The sequence below is a fragment of the Neltuma alba genome, unplaced genomic scaffold, assembly GCF_004799145.2.
Source record: "Neltuma alba isolate B1F8T4 unplaced genomic scaffold, ASM479914v2 tig00004847_pilon, whole genome shotgun sequence".
Lineage (NCBI taxonomy): Eukaryota > Viridiplantae > Streptophyta > Magnoliopsida > Fabales > Fabaceae > Neltuma > Neltuma alba.
The window spans coordinates 23,523-42,424 of record NW_021633878.1 but is presented as its reverse complement, the minus strand read 5'-3'; the positions used below and the strand labels follow the sequence as shown (position 1 = coordinate 42,424).

Here is an 18,902-nt window from a genome sequence, read left to right as displayed (position 1 = left end):
TTGGCAACGGCGATGCGTATGGATTGTGTTGAGTGTTGACCAGTGACCACACACGACGGAAGATGAAATGCCATGCACCAAATGACTGGCTTCTGTGTGTGCGCGTCCAACTCCAATCATGCCTTTTTTCTTCCCTGCTCCTTCTCTCAGAGCAATTCCCATACCTCAACATGCCTGCAATGATAAAGAATAAATCACCGACACAGTTTCTCGATGGGCACGATTACAACCTTCAGACTTTACCTACCTCATCAGCAACCATGAGGATGTTTCACTGGAGTAACAGTCTTGTCTTGCTAATTAATCCATGACGCACGGCGTCGATTTTGAGCCTCAACTTGGGCTTTAGGTGGAGTTCCATACCCATGCAACTGGGCCATGCTGCTTTGAATTAGACTTTCAGGCTCCTGACTGGGAGGGGACGAGTCCTTTTGGAGCTATAACTATGAGTGCCTCTCTCTAATTGGAACCCCACAGAGTAAAGAGAGACCGCTTCTTTAGTAGGGAGCGGCATCTTTACACGATCGAGAAACTTGGTATGCCGTTTCAGTCCAAGCATCTGTCTCTGCGAACGAGGTTCACTCATCATGTGAATATATTGTCATTGGTGCGTCAAACCATTGCGCCTGCAGAGTCCCTCCATTTTGGTGTAATGAATGATATACGTGCGTACATAATGATATAGGAATGTCTGTCCTTTGCATAAAGGGTATTAAATTAATTATGTTTACAAGTATGCCAGGAAAACGAAACAAGTTTGATCGCTCAAGAAGAAACATGCTTGAAAATTGCGGAAAATGCATCAGCTGGTGTGTGGTGATGAGCAGTAAAGGCTGAAAACTGTTGCCATAAGTTAATGGAGTGTATTGAGGGCTTGCATTTGTGCTGGATACATGTCATAATTAACATCAGCCGTTACAAAAAGAAATAATATCCGGTTTTAGCACTCTAAACTCATCAGATCTGAACTGTCTATTTCTGATTTGAACAGTTTAGGTTTAAAATTTTTAATTAATTATTTTTAAATAGAAATTTTTTTAAAAAAAAATGATAGTTAAAAGATCATCACTATTTTAGATTTTATACATATTAAAATATTTATTTTAAATAAATAACAATAAAAAATCAAATCTACACTTTTTAAATAAGATATGAATGATTCAAATCTGATGAGTTTATGGTGCTCACCAAAGGTATGAGTACTGAAAATGGGCAATGAAATGAAAATGCATGTTTGGGCGGCTTAAAATTGGATTCGATGAAAATTATTCAAGTTCGTGCTTCCGAAAGTGTTGCCTTTGCCTCTGTGGATTCCATCAGCAGACAGTGCGTGAGTACTGCTTGATGTGAAAAAGAACAGACATGGGCGAATAATGACTGGTTAATGTTGGAGAAGTTTTAGGAAATATTGATTGGAACGATAGTGCCGCACCGGGCCCTTGTGATTTCTTTCCCTATATAGTTCGCCGACACAACCCTAGGCGACAAAACGCAGGGATAACGAATCCAATCTGTAGAATGCGAGTCTAGTGTGCTGTGAGCAACTTGGGCCTGTTACTTTGAGGAGGATAAGTATTGGGCTTACAGGACTGGACATTGTTCTCGGTGAATGTTAACGTTCATTACCGCGGCCTTGGATGAATAAGCTGCCATGTCGCAGTCTGTTCATACCTCCAAGTCTCACTCACCCTTGTACGCTGATTGACCCGGCCGAATGGTCCATAAGGATGAATGATGCCATTAATTAAGTCGCTCCCTAATATTTCAATGTGGTTAGCAGAACATACATAGAACAGAAGCAGCCCATTTGAAAAGCCCCCCTTGATTAATTATGACCAAGGGGGTGTTTAGATAAAACCAAACCATGGTTTGGAGAATAGTTTCTGGAAAATAGATTATGAGAAGAATAGATTTTGTAAAAAAGTGATTCTGAGAAGCGAGAGTGTTTGGATAGTTGTTACCAGAAGCATTTTTTACATGTGCAAATTAATAATATTTTAATTTGAAGGAATAAAATTTTTACTAACATAATTAATAATATATAAGATAATATAATTAATAAATAATTAATATGTATATATATTTATAAATTATAAGATTAAATATGTTTATAAAAAATGATTATTTTTTTCGAAAAATATTAATTTGCTTTAAATATTTTCTGGTAAAAAAAAGCTGAAAAAACAATAAATAACAACGTACTACCTCTTGTTTGGTCCAAAAAAAAAAAAAAAACAATATGCTCCCTCGAACAGTGAAGGACCGAAGACCAAATGCTATCTTTGAACAGTGAAGGACCGAAGACCAAATACTATCTTTGAACAGTGAAGGACCGAAGACAATATACTACCTCTCAACAGTGAAGGAGCGAAGGGTATATATGTCTGGTCAAAATCCTTCTCCCTGAAACCAGCCGACACTCTCCCATTTTTTTTCTAGAAGCAGATGCAAAATGCTTCTCACAAAACTATGGTTTTGACCCAAAACCATGGTTATTGATTTTTTATGAGTGTTTGGACAAATTTTTCCCAAACCATGGTTTGGGTGGATGATACACAAATACCCTCTAAGGCTCGTCAAAACTCGTATTTGCTCAGCCTCAGGTTTACTCATTTTTTAAAGATTTGCATTCCTGTTGACAGTTTACCATAAAACGCATCATTTAACCCAGGGGTGTTCATGAGAGCTAGATACCTGCTATACCTGTCCAAGTCTGTAAAAAAAAAAAAAAAAAAGCCTAATCTAGTTTAATAACAAGAGGCTCGAACAAAAATAGATATTTTCGGGCCGACCAGCAGGTAAGATATACTCCCTTGCCCATTTGGTCCTGCCCAAAATAATATATAATTATATATTATAATATTATTTTTCAACCACTATCCCATTTAATTTTGGCCAGAAAAATTGTCTTCTTTTGTTACTTGCACTCTTTCATAATATCAAATTTTTGTTTATTTATTTGCCTACCACTACAGTGAATCAATAGCCCTTTTTTTCAAATAATTATCACAGTGCATTATTTGATCATCACTCGTTAATTTAACCAAGTTGATTGAACCCCTGGCTAATACAGCACTTGAACAGAGGACGGCCGATGACCCAATGGCTCGTGCTCTTCAAGTGACGTAACACTTCGCAAGAGTTCCATTCCGAGTGAAACACAGAAAGGCCGTACGGGTAAATGCATTCACATCCTGAAGTCTATCCGACGATCAGATCAAGAAACGCCAGAATGTCATGTTATTAAATTCAACCTTTGCAAATATGGACGATAAACCACTTTTAACCATGCTCACCGTGGTCAGTGGAGTTGGATCTTGGCCTGCTCGTTTGTTCATATTACCCTCACCATAGGCAAGAAGAAGAAGAATTGAGAGAGCTTGCCACAACGAATAAGAGGAATCAAGAGAGAGTGAGAAAGTTATTTTTATCTTGTGAAATTTAAAAATTTCATTCTTCTATTAATTTATACACGCACTGCTAAACAACTTCAACAAGCATTTGCATTTTTGTCACACACAAGATCTATTTTTATCGCCTTTTCCCATTCTTTTTTCTATTCTCTTTTCCCCTTTATTTTTTCCTGTTCCAATCCCTCCCCCCAAAAAAAAAAACGTTCACCAGAAAACGTGCCCCGCCATGGCTTTGACTGGTCATTCGTCATCTTACAGAAGTTTTGGCAGAAGGGTACCACATCAGCTCAAAGAAACACATTTATGCAAACCGCAGGGTTTTTTAGATACTTTAGATTCCGATCAGGCTTACGAAAATGAAATTGAAGATAGATTCTTATCAAGCTTGAGACAACGAAATTGAAGACCAAGAACTCATTCGTTGGTACGAGCAAGATCATCAGATCCTTTGTTGGACATCAAGGATAAACGGGACTGTCAAATATGCAGGTAATTAAAAAAAAAAAACACTTGAGCCTAATGATCCAATATCTGCTTAATATAAATAAACATTCAGATTATAGTTTCAAGAAGAGATCCTTCCGATACTATCAGTCATAGGGATCAAATTATTTGAAACGAGTTGTGGTTACCCCAGGGAAATTCTTCAAGAGAACTTTCTATCCTAATTAATTCTATTTTGAATAGTGAAGCCAAGCAAATGCTTGAGTACTGAGAACAATTAGGATGCTTGCTGGGACATATAAAAACAAGGTTAGAATTACATAGCCTCAATAGTAATGACACAAAATAATTATAAGACCGCCTTCCCTCCTTACACGAACTTACAACGCTCATGACTCAACAGATGGAATCTTTGCCAAAAACATACCACCGAGCACATAGGCATGCCCTGTGTTATCATTATTATTTTTTTGGCCAGAACCCTGTGTTATTAACTATTTGTGTGCAAAATTTGCAACGGGTAAATTAAACATGAATAAACATAAATGCTTATAAATATAACAGTACCCTATAATCAACCAATCAACCTAATATTTATATATGGATATAAGAGTACCATGGCCATTTAATTGCATAGCTTACTTCGCGGGGCAAACCGAAGATGATTGACTCCCAAAAGCTCTATCCTTAAACAGATATGAGTGACAATTCTGAAGCTTCTAAAACCATCTTACAACTATCAAGGGTGGAAGTAAAAGGTGAATACTTAATTAATATAAAGCCATATAAAGGCAAGTAGCACTTACAGAGCTGTTGGAATATTATAAAATTGTGCACTACAGGAAAGATAATAACGATCAAAAAGATTTTTATCAGTTCAAACGTCTACGCCTGGGAGCTCGAGAATCTCCACTATCCACATCAGAAATCCGAGACGCATCATTTCTCCTCCTGGAAGAGGATGTTGACAAGGATACCATGGAATCAATTTCTACAGCAGTGTCTACTTGACTCTCTGAGTGTATAACTGCAGCAACACTTGAAAAGGAATCTCTATCATCCACCGGTGGAGGCTGCTCTTGGTTTCTACTTCTAGAATGGCGACGGATATATGCCTCAACAAATCTCTCAGCAGAACTCAGAGCTGATGAAAGAGAAGAAAGTGTTGTTCTATGTGACTGTGTTCTTCGAAGTAAAAGGGACTCGACCCTGCCGTTATCCCCTACCTCATGGCCACCAATGTTGTTTTGAGTTAAGTCTACTGCATCATCTGCAGGTGCCCCATGAATATGCTCTCTCCGTAATGCCCGAGAGGTCAAAAATCTATTTAACAAGGTGCTGGTTCTGTCAGCTGCCTCCCGGGCATCGTCAGGCTCAGGTGGCTGGCCTACATCACGAGAGAGATCAAATCTACTTCCAAGACGCCGGATCATCTCTTCCACTGGCAATGTAAATGTATTTCGATGAATTGTTTGCCTCAGACTTTCAACGCGCCTAGCATGGGGTCTAACAGGGACTTTAAGAGTGGGATCTTCCTCAAGTTCACGGACATTGTTTCCCCGACCATATATTGGTGTAACATTTTTAAATGTTACCTCTCCCTTGCAAACTGGACATTCCTTAGCATCTGAATGGACATGTAGCCACCGATAGAGACATGGCCAACAAAACAAATGACCACAGCAAGTCACAACGGGATCTCTAGCCAGGTCCAAACAGATATTACAATCAAAAAAACTCCCATCATTGCCACTACCCTTTTCAACAGCATCCTTCTTATCTGATGCTTCATCATCCATAACACCATTGTTTGTTTCGCATGCTTTTGGTGCCACCTCTGCTCTTTCTTCAGCTGCCACGCTACCTTCTCCAGCCTGTAACGCACTTCCATTACCAGGGTTGGCCAGCAAATGATTCAATCGCATTGAGATATCATGGGCTTCAGGCAACATAACAAACCTACGATGAGGTTCAGGAGGATTAATGTGAAGATGCCGCCATCTCCACCTCTGTCGAGTCCTATGTCTAAATGCTTCGCTAACCCTAGGCTCTTCAATCCAATCCTCTAAGCCGACGGATTCGTTGGTTGGCTCTGGATCAGGACCCAGATTCAAATCAAGGTTCATCGCGTCCGATGTCTCTTCCCCCATTACAATTTCAATGACCAAGATTTAAAAGGCTTACTTTATTACGAATTCTGACGATGCAGCGTCAGGAAGATAACGAAATGAAACCACCAGAGAAAATTTTAAGAAAAGAGAATTAAATTACGGAACCTCAACTTTATTACAAATTACAAATTGGGGAAAAAAGAAAAGGTTCGATAAACCCTCAATTGGTGACAGAATTCAACAATCAGGAATTAGAATAGCCCAAATTTGCAACAACTTTGGTCAAAAACCCTAACTCCCGCACAAACACGAACGAACTCAGATCCAATACCCAAGGTTGACCGCAATCGAAATGAAACCCCATGCCCAATTGCTCGAATTCAACTCAATTACGAGAACCTCGTGTTGAAAGGCCATCGGAGGAAATCTCCGGAAGGGAATAAAGCAACGTGGAAGAGTCACCAAAATGGGTTTCGCGAAAACCGGTTTAGGGATAACAGATGAATAGAAAAAAGAGGAAAGACGGGAATTTTTATTGTTGGGAAGAGAAAAAAGGATGAGTACAAAAGGTGCGAGGGAGAGATAAAACCTGGGCTGTGACCCGGGAAGGTTGACGATCAGCTCAGACCTACTCCAATGGTGACGAAGGGGAGGAGGGGGAGACCTAGGCCGAGCTAGGTCCGAGTAGAGCCGAGCATTCTGGGTCTCCTTGGCTCAGCGATCTAACGAAGGAAGCGAGAACAAGGAGGAGGGTTTAGAAGGTAGGGTGTTTGGAATGAAAGAGAAGTCACCACCACGCAGGGTATAGGGGGCTGGGAGGAGGGGAGGAGAGGAGAGGGAAGGTAACGAGGGAGCGATTATGATCCTACCCAAAAAATTGACACGAACGGCCATGATGAAGGGTGCGTCCACGGTCGTGACGAGTGGCTCGGGTTAAAACAGAATCAGGGGCACGTAGTAACTCGGAGTGACTCAACTTTACTATACATTGCGGAATCAGGGCCTTTCATAATAATCATACAAGTTCGGACTTTGGACCAACTAGTTTGCCAATTAGCAAGCTATTTGGCTACTTGCAGAACTTTTTCCCCCGCCCGCCTCCGTAAATATTACTCCCTCTAATCTTATTTATAATTTTTAAATTTAATAAAGAGTGTGATTTATTTTATAAATTTTAATTTTAATTTTCTTAACATTTAATATATTTTTTAATATTACTTTTAATTATTTCTTTATTTTTATATTTTTCCTACACATTCTTTTTCATCTTTTTTCACTTATTATAAAGGCATATTTGAAACCAAAAATATATTTATAACCTATTTATTATTTTAAACTAATGTTAATTAATTATTTATTATTTATGAATTAGTTATTTGAACCTTATAACAAAAACAAGAGGAAGTAGTACAAATCTTGCTCTTTTTCACATCCAGTAAATATTCAGCTGTATAAGATATTTTGCACTTTTAAAATATGATTTATTGTTTTTAAATGTCTGATGCTGTTTGTTACATAAAAAATTACTATTTGATTCACATTTGTTGATAAAATTGATTTGCAAAATGCAATTGTTTAATTTATTTAAGAAAATAAAACTGCTGTATCTGCTTCAATTTTTTTTTTTTAAAAAGGAATAAGAGCTCAATATGATTGCCGTTGATGCAACAAAAGAGTACATGGAGGCAGCTTGGTTTTCAGAATAAGATGAACAAAAAGGAAAGCATTTGAGGCACTTCAAAGAACCCAGCTAACGTCAAAAATCATTGAAGGAACAGGCATTAAAACTATAGGCTGCGTTTAAGAGAGAGATGGGTGCGATGAAAAGGGCAGAAAGCAGAGTAAGAAGTAAGAACCGAGGAGCTTGCTTTATTAAGGGTCGTCCGGCTGAAAATTTCAAGTCCCAATGAACGGAGAATGTGAATGCGAAGTATGGAGTAAGTGATGTGGATGTACGATGAAGCTTTTGTGGGCAGGTACGTCTCCAATGTGATAGGACAGACGACGGACCATGGGACTGAACAGTGTTTTGGGGATACGAGGTATTCAAACCCAAACCCTGCCCCCTTTACTGTCCCTTGTTATTTTGGTTTTATTAAATTTGCTGCCTTGAGGTTCGTCAATCATGATGAGGTATTCTCGTATTAATTACTTTTATGTTCCTATCCCCTGTTGATTTCTATACAGAGAATATCTGTAAAAGATAGTTGAGTGGTTGATATGTAATTTTTTTAAAAAATTCAAGCATAATATTTGATTTAACTTATTTTAAATATTTTTTTGTACATGTGAGAAGAGTTCTATTCAAAATCTAAAATCAAATAAAAAAAGAGTTTTATCTGAAAATCTAAAATTGATTTTTTTAGGGATGCATGCCAAGCACACTAGTTATAATCTTTAATCATATGAAAAAAGAGTTTATATCAAACAAAAATTCTCCGTGCCGTCAAATCCACGAGTTGGCATCAGGCTACGAAATGAAAATGTTCCCCCGCACCTCCCAAAAGAATAACGGATAATAATTTATTTCTTCCTGCTTCTTCCTATAACAGATAATAATTTAGTAGGTTCCTTGCAGTAAAAAAATATAAATGAAACAAATTTAAAAGATGATAGAGTAAAATAACGCAATAAAGGGCAGGGCTAGGAGATGTCCCATGCTCTAGTGCCCAAACCCTTTTTTTCCCCACCGAATGAGGCTCACTGTAGAGGGCAACTCGTTTCCATCAAGTTATATATTGTTGCTACTGCATATTCAGGACTTGAATTTGAGACTTTTTTATTAAGCTAGAACGACTCCCTTATCAGTCGATCTAAGCGTATAGTGATTCTAATACCCACGTCTTAACTCTTGGAGGACAAGACTTTTAGACTTGTCTAATACTCATATTTAATATTTAATTTTTTTTTACGTAAATTATATAGTGGGCCAAAGCATCGTATGGTAATGACACAAATAATGTCAGAAAAAAATTTATGTTAATAAAAACTGGGAGGATTATTTGCATTTCTTTTCGGACCTCAATTACATAATTTGAAATCTTCGTTGAGATAAATATAAATAAGTAAAAAATGATCCTCTCAATTCGTACAACCATCACAATTCGTCCCCATTCCATCTTTCCAATGGTTAAAAATTAAAATTGAGACAAAAACAAATTGAGGGATTAAAATTGCGGATGCAAGGTTGACTGATACTGCGCAAGCATACAACCTGGCTTCACGTTATGTAGAAGATAAGCATCAGATTCAGATGGAATCAGGAAATCTGTCAGACAACCATTTTTGGCAGACAAGACAAGCCAGAAGGATCTGCATCTTCCAGTTATCAGAACAAAATCTTATTCAGGAATTCATACATTCAAGAACTCTGCATAATAACTTAGGAAGCAAGTCCCAAAATACGACGTAGAAGGCAGATATAAACGTCATCAAATACAACCGTACGTAAATAACAGTGCAGGAAGAAGGCATGAATGAGTACCCAAATAATTGGAAGTTGATGCGTCAACTTCCGTTGACTTTCTTGCAATCGGATCTGATTTCTCCCTGAGTTCCCGTTAAGGGGCTAATGTTACCCATATTGATCATGGACTGAGCAAAGGCGACGAAGAAAGCAGTCTGGTTGCCCGCAAAGTTGTTAACGATGGAGATAGTGGAAGAACCGTTTGTGGAGAAGAGCTCCTGGTCGGATTGAAGAAGGCCCCGATTGGTAAGAAGATTAGCGAAGTAGTTGTTATCAAAAGTGTTAGGAGAAGAAGGGTCGAGATTGTTCAGAGTTGTTCCGCTGCCATTCTGAGGACAATTCTGCTGCAACGTGGCCAAGTAGGTGGTGTTCAGAGTCGGATCAGGCCTTCCCGTTCCACTGAAGTTGAATAGCCTGTTGCTGAAAAATCGACACTGCGCTCGACCAAACGTGTGCGCACCTTCAAACCAGTTCCATTTTTTTCTCAGCCGTGTCTATATAATAACGTGTGTGTGTGTGTATCCCAGCTACCAAGATAAAAAGTACTTCTTTTATGCAATGAAAAATGGTGAATCAGTATTACCAGACAACGCAACGACGTCGTTGGTGTTTAAGCCCACTGCCGCAAACTTTGCCGTGATATTGGCGAGGCTGTCAAAAGGGGTGGGAATTGCGGTGTTGGCACCACTCTGATTTGCTACCAGGCCGTCTCTCCTCCCAAGTAGTACGTTCCACGAAGGACCACCTGTCTGCAAATATCACAAGGATACAGAAAACATGAGCAATATTTCAGTCGGAGATAGGAAATATATGCAAGAACGTGAACGACGACGAAGATAAACTGATATAGTTTACCAGAGACACAGATGCTTCGGCTGCGAGGGCAAGAATATCAGCACAAGACACCACCCCAGGGCATGAGTTTTCAATGGAGGCTTTGATTCTATCAACCACGTCAAAGCCCCGAGCTGAATTGTTGTTGGGAACCGCACTTTTCTCGCTCAGCGTTATGTTACCACCCTGGTCTAACAACACCGACCCATCACATCCCTGGACGCACACAAATAAGCAACAAGATCTATTATTAGTAATATATATATACAAGTCTTCACATTAGACTATAATCAAAAGCTGCCTGTTCTTCTTCTTGAATATATATATACGTATGTATGTATGTATGGTGTTTACATTGACAAAACAATCATGAAAGTGAAGACGAGTGAGGCTTGCTCCTATACGGAGATCAGATTGCAGAGCCTGCTGAATCACACTGCGCACGATGGAAGATACATTTGGGCATGTGTTAGAATAGAAGGTTGAAGTCAGCTGAGCATTTGATGAATAAATTAGGGCAACAGGAAGCCAAATGGTAACCACAAGCCTATAACAGGAAAAGCAAGGCATTTTTGAGCTGTTGATTTCTTCCTTTTTCACAGGAAATGGTGGGTTCACTGAGTGATATGCAGGAAGCCTATATATACTGCTAAATGATAAGAAGCACGTCGCGTCGCAGCTTTATTATTTCCTTGCTGATAAAGTGTCGTCCTTTGGTTATTGCTTAGAAGCATGTATGAATCATACATCATCTTTAATGCGTATCAAGTACAGCATTCCCGGAAACAGAGTTGAAAATTCAAACCATAATCATTTCCCACTTAACAAACTCGTCGTGCTCTATATGTGATCAAATATGATATTGGGATCTCCTGCAATTTGAATAATTTTTTCTCGAGCATATGGGCTGCTTGTAATGATTCGTGCATTAGCAGCAGCAAGTTCACAAAGAACGAGTAAATCGTTCAAAAGCTTCTGCTTCGTCACTAAGCAAAGGGTTGATAATACTGGTAATTTAATTTCCTCAACCGCGTGTCTCTTTCTTCTAATTGATTATAATACACAAATTGCCTTTGCCTCTTACTTTTGCATTCCGAAAGTACCTGGATTCATTCATTTTAGGAGGCGTTTTCCGACACCGAAAAAAGTAAAAGAGACTGTTTGATATGAAGTCAATTTCGGAACCATATTAAGAGAGAAGATTCTGGGGGCCTACTTCCCAGAGGCAGGAAAGTAACCCAAGAGCTACAAAGGTGTCAATAATTCATATGATTGCTTGACTTTGTGTTTTGGTTTGGTGCAGGGTACGACATCTAGTCCAAAACAGTGCGTGATATGGTTGGAGTACTATGCATCGTTCTCGCCCTCCAAAGGAAACAGAGCAGTACCACCACACGTCCGTTATATTAATTAATATCTGTCCAGTCAATATTGGTTAGCGACGCCCTACTTTGGTTTCCAGCTGGTGGAACATTTAGATAATTCTCGTTCCCAGGTCACTTGGCCAATATGTGCGGAGCCACAAATTCAGAATAAAAAAGATTTTAAAAAAAGACCAAACCAAAAACAGAACATTATTAGATATCTAGGTAATCAATAATAATGTCATCTTATTGTGGTTTTGTTTTTAACTTTTATTCTAAATGTAAAAGGTATCATCCCCATATATGGTTTTTTCACGCCGAAAGAAACAATAAACCACGTCCAAACTTTTCTTTTTACAAAAAATTTAGAAAAAATAGTAACAATTTGAAATTACAGGTAAAGTTAAACTTAAGACCTCGTACTTAAAAGAAATAGTTTATTTTACTAGACTACTTAGTCGTTAACAGTATCCAAGTTAGTGCAAAATAGATGCATGTGTAATATGAAAACAAACTAAATGGAATGGCGCGTTCAAGTTAAAGAAAATTATACAAGACAAATATATATGCATAACACAGCTGAAATAAAGTTACTTACGGGGTGTTTAGGTAAACCAGTAAGCACTTTTCAGAAGCATTTTTTCACAAATCGATGCAAACTCATCCACATACTTACTTCGTATATCATAAAAACACTTCCAAGACCATGGTTCTCAAACACCCTTTTAAATAATGTAATGTTTGCTTGAGTACGCATAATTGATTAAAAAAGCAGTAGGCGGTGGGTATGGTGATCAAGTCTCACCATAAAGGAAACAAATATATATACTCACAAAAATTGGGTTCCACGTGAAGAAAGATACTTCAAACAGCTGCGCTGATTTGACCATTGTTAATTAATATTGAAGAGCCTGAACTTATATCAATCAAGCCCCTATTCGCTGCGGACCGGACTTAATTAATCTGGATCTAATAACGCTGTGCTGTGTTCCTCGAGCACACATATTTAATTCTTTTCATTTTTAGCGGAGCAGATCTTCCACCTTTACAAAATATAAAATTTTTCACTTTCTAGTGGGTCTTCAAGTTGTACTCCTTGTCTTCTTGATATGTCAGCGATGGTGGTAGAAATAACAATAGAAGTGCACAGGCCAGCGAATAAATAGGACATAAAGTTTTGTAGTCTTGGACAAGAATAGATAATGTGTGTGTGTGTGGGGCGGGGGGGGGGGGTGGTTGGTGCGCGCGCGCGCGCGTTATTGGCTTCTGGTGTTATCAGAATCCTGCAAAAATTCCTACATCTAGAAGACGCATGCCCATCTTAAAAAATGTATTGTTTTGTGTCGATATCATTTATTTATTACTCCTCCGGTCCTAATTATAAGACCCAATTGACTTATTTGAGGAGATTAAGGAAGTAAGTTAAGTTGGTTATTTATAATAAATAAGTGTTGTTATTCCTAAAATATCATTGCTAATTAAGTATATTGGCTAAAACTATCATTATTAGAAGGATTATCTTGAAAAAAAATGCATAAATATAAGAGAGAAAATGGATTGGGTTTTATAATTAGGACCAAATAAAAAGTCAAATTGGGTCTTATAATAAGGACCGGAGGAGTATAACATAGAGTGATTGAACGTTAATTATAAGTATATATATTACTGTTAGTAATATTCGCGTTTAGAAATCTATACGTGAGGTCTGTTTATATTGTCTGCGTATCGCTGGAAAAATTAAGACACCAAGAAAAGGACAGTGTTGATTTGAGTTAGAAGAAACTAATTACGTGATAATTATGGTGATAAAGCCGTTGGTTGGTGTTCAGTTATCAGAAATCGCTTCACATAATCACGAGTTATTTTATTTGTGCATGTTTTGCAGCTAACCAGTCTCTGTCACCTGTAGTAACTTCCTAACTAGATATCAATCATGTTTAAAGTAGCTTTATATCCGAACTAATCATTAGTTAGATTTAATTAAATGGCACTAAACGCTCCAACCATACGATCGAAAAGCAGTGTTGTCCGTATATGTACGGATATGCACCTGTGAACGTTTAATTTAGACGAACGTTACATATATTCTTGCGTAAACATGAAAACTGCGCGAAAATCCCACTCGATATTTAATATTTTCCTGTGTTGACAGCTAAGCGCGAACCAAATGTTTTATATGTTACTATCTCTATGAGATCTCATTGTAGCCTACAAATGAAATCTTATAATTAGGTGTATTCAATCATGCAAATGCTAAATTAGAGAATTAATATTCGGACCAAAACTGCACATCCTTGTGCAGTAACGAAATACCAAAACCAAAACCAATATCGTATTCACCAAAAAAAGCCATAGAATCCAGATATAAGTCAAATTAATAATACCTCTGATTATATTTATAAAACATTGTTTGTAGACTACAAATGAGGTCTCATAATTGGGACCGAACGTAGTAATTAATAATAATACTATGAATCGGCATTATATGGTAGCTTAAAATCATGTTCTTGACTTCAGACGCACAATTAAAAAAAAAATTTAAAAAAAGACTGTTGAATTTTAAAATTTTAAATTAGTATTGGTCACTGCACTCAAAGAAAAGTACTACAATTGAACAACCAAGACAAAAGGGTTTCACTTCGCACAAAAACGTATTAGAGACGGGTATAGTCCTTTGGTTCTCGCCTTCACGGGTTCGGGTTTGTTGGGCTGCACGTGCCAGAATAGTCGAAGCCCAAGTTCGGATCTGATTTGGCCCATGGGGTGGGATACAAATCCAGGTGGGCTTTGACTATTCTGTTACCAAAGTTCCATTAGCTTGACTATCTTGTTTTCTGCCAAAAAAAGTCACTTTTCCACACTAATTTCCTGATGGGCTTTGACTATACTCTCCTGACATTCATGTTTCTCCTGTTTAGTACAGTTAAATTTACTTAAAGGGACTTTTAGTTATTATGATAATCAATTTTAAGGCTGCCGTTGTGAAAAAACTTGACATGTCAAATTATAGACACCGATTATGATAGGGTGGATCAAGAATTATGGAGGTGTTTAAAAAAAATGCACAGAAAATTTTTCAGTTAGGGAAAGATACTAAAAGCTTGGGATTAAAAAAAGGCCTTGTGTCATAGAAATTTTTTTTATTTATATCACTGATCTATAAAACCATTGGGAAAATGCATTACAAATTAAATTATCATTAATCATATTAGAAATGGGCCCCTCTCGTGGCACGCAGTCAGCCGCGTGGTTATTGATGGTCGTATAATGTATTGTGAACAGAAATTAACAGGATAAGAATATGCCCTTCTCCGTCTAAAGTTGAAACACATGGTTGGGTGCGGAGTGCAAACAGTTAGGATATTGTGTGGCAAAGAAAAGAGAAGTTATGACATGATCATTGATAAGCATAACTTAGTCCACCAGATGGCGCACTGTAGGAGCAGTAAAGTGAGGTGAAGGGCCGCAACAAGTCGTGTCAACGCCTTAATGCGCTCCCTTGTCATCCTCTCCCCTGGGTCTCCCTAACCGGACCAAATCAACTGCGCTTCAATCCAACCATGGTTTTCCAGAAAAGCATCCTTCACCGTTCATTTCTGCTCCACAGTCCACACACACCATTTCTATCTCACTTCTCTTGGCACCACGTCATTGATCGCATATATTCAATTTCCCGGTTGCCATAAGCAAGCGGGGTGGGCGCTGTCAGCTTGTAGCTGTTAAACATGAGAAAAGAAGGGTGTGTTCAAATAATAGTGCCCCCTCGCCTGTTCACTCACTATTATTAGACATGAAGTTTCGTCAAGGGATCCCCAAGCGGCTCTAGGTGTCAAAAGTCCATTCACAAGTGGTTTGGTTTGATTTTCCTCTTTCGAGGGGTTTATGGGAGAGCCAAGACCAAGATGAAGATGAGTTGGACCAAAAGGGGCATTTAATTAACAACAGTAACGTGTCCCTTCCTGTATGGAGAAAGAGGGGACGGAAACGCATCGTTTGAGAGAGGGAAAGACAAAAACGGACTTGTGACTTGTGAGGGAAAAGGCAAGAGAAGAGGAGGGTGTTGAGGGGAAGAAGGGGGGGCCCACACGCCCCCACGGTCATAAAAGTAAGAGGGTGGGGTGAATGATAAAACCACCCACTCCCTCCTCCTGCTCCTCCGCATCAATTCTCTTCCACCCTGCCTTCCCTCGTCCGTACTCTCCTTGCCTTCTCATCCGGCCACCTCCTCCTTCGCCCCCCTTCTCTCTCTCTCACGTGCTCTCTCTCTCTCTCCCCCTCCTTTTGCATCTTCTCTTTCTTTGGTGCAACTAAATAAAAGTTAGAGAGAGAAACCCCCCTCCCCACAAGCCCCCTATCTGGCATCAATATATGTGGACTCTCCCATGGAGCCTTGGAGAGCGAGAGCCAGCCACACACACTGTGCTTCTCTGCTCTCAATCCTTCCAAGCCCCAATTTTTCTCGGTCTTCGCAGCTTCTACATGTAGCCTATGTCTTCCTTCCCCTTCTCTCCCTCGTGTCTTTCTCTTTTCCTTCTCCCCTTTTCGCCTCTCAAATCTGAACCTTCTTCCTCTACATCGCCTCTCCTCCCTCCCACCGCTCCTAATCTTTCCCTCTTTCTGGCGTAAATCTGGTGGGGTTACCCTCAAATCCTATCCTGCACCGCCCCCCATGAGGATCCGCAAAAGGCAGGTCCCTCCCCCTCTTTCAGATCCCCGTTCGATCCATCCGTCGCCGATGGTGCAACTCCCTCATGCTTCCTCACACAAATCTTCTGTTCCTCTTCTTCTCCAGCAACAACCCGATACTGCTGCTCTCACTGCCTCCCTCTTGGATCATACTCATCCTCTCCCGCCGATGGGGAAACCGGAGGACCCCGGGCACTCCGCCGCTATCGTCGCCGAGAGTGGAGCGCACGATCACCACACCAAGGCAGATCGTTCGGTTTGTGATTTCATTTCCTTTGAGTTTGCTATTTCCGTTTGCCTTTTGAGTTCCGTACGACTGCACTGCTTTATGTCCAATCTCTCACGCAAGCCACACGAATTAGATTTCACAGTTGCTGAGGGGCGCATTTCGGGGTCAATCCTATATCTCCGGATCTAATATTTGGTGCGTGATTTTGCAGGACGAGGCCGGGGGAGGGCGCGACGGAGGAGGGGAGAAGCGTAATGATACCGGGTAAGAAAGATGACAAGAAAAAAGTTAGGAATGAATATAAATTAAAATAGGATTATATGCGTCGTCGTCTCTTGTTTCATGGAAAAGAAATAAAAAGAAAGGTAGAAAACATGGAGACCCATAACTTGATTTTACCCGGCATCGAAAAGGGGAAATAATAATAAAAATAGGAGGCGCAAGAAGAAAAAATAGTGATAGTGGAAAATACTGTGGAAGGTGTCATTTGTGAGAGCACTGGTAGCCACCACCCACACCCCTCCTATGAGTAGGGGATCGTGTTTTTTCTCTAAATTGGCTAACCACCATGCGTCTCAGGCTCACAAATAGCACGGATATGCTGGTCCCCATCATCTCTACTACTTGTTGCTCTTTCTATGTATATATATATTACATTACACCCAACTTTATCTTTCGTCTTCCTTAAAATTTATGTAATTATGTGGTTGTTGTTCGTATGTATATCCTGGGCGTCGCTTGTCACTTGCTAGGAAAGGAGTCATCTCGGGTTCCGGTACCGTATCCGAAGTCATCCCACCCTCACCGTCTAATCTAGGTAAGCGTTATTACTTGTGACGGCTTGTGCACGGTGTTGTTAACGCCACATATATAACATGCTGAGCGCGGCATGCAGATGGGAAATGGTGCGACGGAGAGAAAGCGATTCCGCCGAAGAAACGAAGAGGGAGAGGCGGTGACTACATGATGAACACGAGGGACAGCAACAGTAATAACAGCAAGAAGATGAAGACTAGGATGAAGACGAAGATGAACAAGAAATGCACGCGGAATAATGATGATGACGATGATGAGAGAAATGGGGAGGATGAAGAAGAAGGAAAAGGGGAAGTGAATATGGATGTGAATACGAGCAAGAAAAGGGGAAGGGGAAGTTTGGTAATGGTGGAGGGGTCGCGGTGCAGTAGAGTGAACGGGAGGGGATGGAGGTGTTGTCAGCAAACACTGGTGGGTTACTCTCTGTGTGAGCATCATTTGGGCAAGGGAAGGCTCAGAAGCATCACCAGCGTCAGGAGCCGATCTATTCCTTCTGCAACTACTGCGTCGACAAAGAATAACGATTCTCTCTCTTCATTGTGCGCAGCTTCATCTTCTTCGTCTCCTGAAAAGAGAAGTATATGTGATTCTTCAGGCATTCACAACGACATTGACGAGAAGAAGCCGGCAGTGATTACGAAGAAGAGAATGAAGCTTGGAATGGTGAAAGCACGGTCCATCAGCAGCTTGCTCGGACAGACAAACACCCTAGTCACTCTACATGACAATGACAAGTAAGGTCCATTGCACCGAGCGTGAACTGTTATCCCATGTATTTGAGTCTCGACACCTCCAAACAAAGTTTATTACTATAACTTATATTCCAGTGCAACTGCGTGCTATTTCTTTCCGTGAGCATGCCATATCTTCATCCTCCTCCTGCGTATACTTCGTTAAATTCCTTTCCTCTCTCGTGATAGAATTACTATATATTTATGTTACTTTGCGAGCGCATTGTTTTGTCTGGCACTAACGTGATGCTATATATAGTATACGTATGTAGTTTCCCGATCGATGGACTGGATCATGATCAGTGTGTGTCCATTACCATTAACCAAGCAAATCGCTCGAAGAATTGTAGAATGGGATTTTATTCGGATAATTACATGGTTTCGAATTCATATGCAACTAATCTCCCAAATATCCCCGGTTTTAGAATTACCAAAAACATGTAGAAGCGAATCATTAATAGCCTGCTGGTGTTTACATTGCATAGTTGGAAATACGAAGCTTATGTTTTTTTACTTTGGAATGGAGATCAGCTGCCATTGTAGCTCATATTGCTGTTTTGCAGAAATATATATGGCTCGTGAACAACAATGGCGTTTATATTTCTTGCGTAGTTGCATTACGGATATTATATTGTGTATTCAGGTGTCTGGCGGGGCCGCCAAATGGCACGAAAAAACGAGTTACAGAAATTAATTGTTTTATTATTAATTCGGGAACCTTGTTTATCATGCTAAAAAATGAATTGAATTTTGAAACGCGATTTTGTTAAAACGTTTGTACGTGACAATTTTGAAGAAAAAGATGCCA

The 18,902-nt window shown here is 39.6% G+C and overlaps 3 protein-coding genes across 3 annotated transcripts; 1 reads left to right on the top strand and 2 right to left on the bottom strand.

The window, feature by feature from the left end:
- Positions 1-4,522: 4,522 nt before the first annotated feature.
- On the bottom strand, positions 4,523-13,634 carry LOC114745838 (uncharacterized). The gene is made up of 2 exons (XM_028934004.1): positions 13,624-13,634; positions 4,523-6,667 (listed from the first exon to the last, which is right to left on the bottom strand). Exon 2 carries the CDS (start codon positions 6,005-6,007, stop codon positions 4,730-4,732), a length of 1,278 nt encoding a protein of 425 aa, XP_028789837.1. The 5' UTR covers positions 6,008-6,667; positions 13,624-13,634; the 3' UTR covers positions 4,523-4,729.
- On the bottom strand, positions 8,942-10,844 carry LOC114745840 (peroxidase A2-like). The gene is made up of 4 exons (XM_028934006.1): positions 10,623-10,844; positions 10,290-10,484; positions 10,018-10,183; positions 8,942-9,894 (listed from the first exon to the last, which is right to left on the bottom strand). Exons 1-4 carry the CDS (start codon positions 10,836-10,838, stop codon positions 9,476-9,478), a joined length of 996 nt encoding a protein of 331 aa, XP_028789839.1. The 5' UTR covers positions 10,839-10,844; the 3' UTR covers positions 8,942-9,475.
- A 2,180-nt stretch (positions 13,635-15,814) lies between the features above and the next one.
- Positions 15,815-18,270, top strand: LOC114745839 (uncharacterized). The gene is made up of 4 exons (XM_028934005.1): positions 15,815-16,574; positions 16,759-16,811; positions 17,300-17,364; positions 17,443-18,270. Exons 1-4 carry the CDS (start codon positions 16,302-16,304, stop codon positions 18,099-18,101), a joined length of 1,050 nt encoding a protein of 349 aa, XP_028789838.1. The 5' UTR covers positions 15,815-16,301; the 3' UTR covers positions 18,102-18,270.
- The last annotated feature ends 632 nt before the right edge of the window (positions 18,271-18,902 follow it).

Bases quoted from the DNA above. Each gene is read 5' to 3' on its own strand.
- LOC114745840 (XM_028934006.1), bottom strand. From the start codon at position 10,838: ATGCCTTGCTTTTCCTGTTATAGGCTTGTGGTTACCATTTGGCTTCCT. The intron at 10,184-10,289 runs GTAAACTATATC...TGATATTTGCAG, and splicing joins CCGAAGCATCTGTGTCTCTG to ACAGGTGGTCCTTCGTGGAA. The intron at 9,895-10,017 runs GTAATACTGATT...ACTGGTTTGAAG, and splicing joins CGACGTCGTTGCGTTGTCTG to GTGCGCACACGTTTGGTCGA.
- LOC114745838 (XM_028934004.1), bottom strand. From the start codon at position 6,007: ATGGGGGAAGAGACATCGGACGCGATGAACCTTGATTTGAATCTGGGT.
- LOC114745839 (XM_028934005.1), top strand. From the start codon at position 16,302: ATGAGGATCCGCAAAAGGCAGGTCCCTCCCCCTCTTTCAGATCCCCGT. The intron at 16,812-17,299 runs GTAAGAAAGATG...GTCACTTGCTAG, and splicing joins GAGAAGCGTAATGATACCGG to GAAAGGAGTCATCTCGGGTT. The intron at 17,365-17,442 runs GTAAGCGTTATT...CGCGGCATGCAG, and splicing joins ACCCTCACCGTCTAATCTAG to ATGGGAAATGGTGCGACGGA.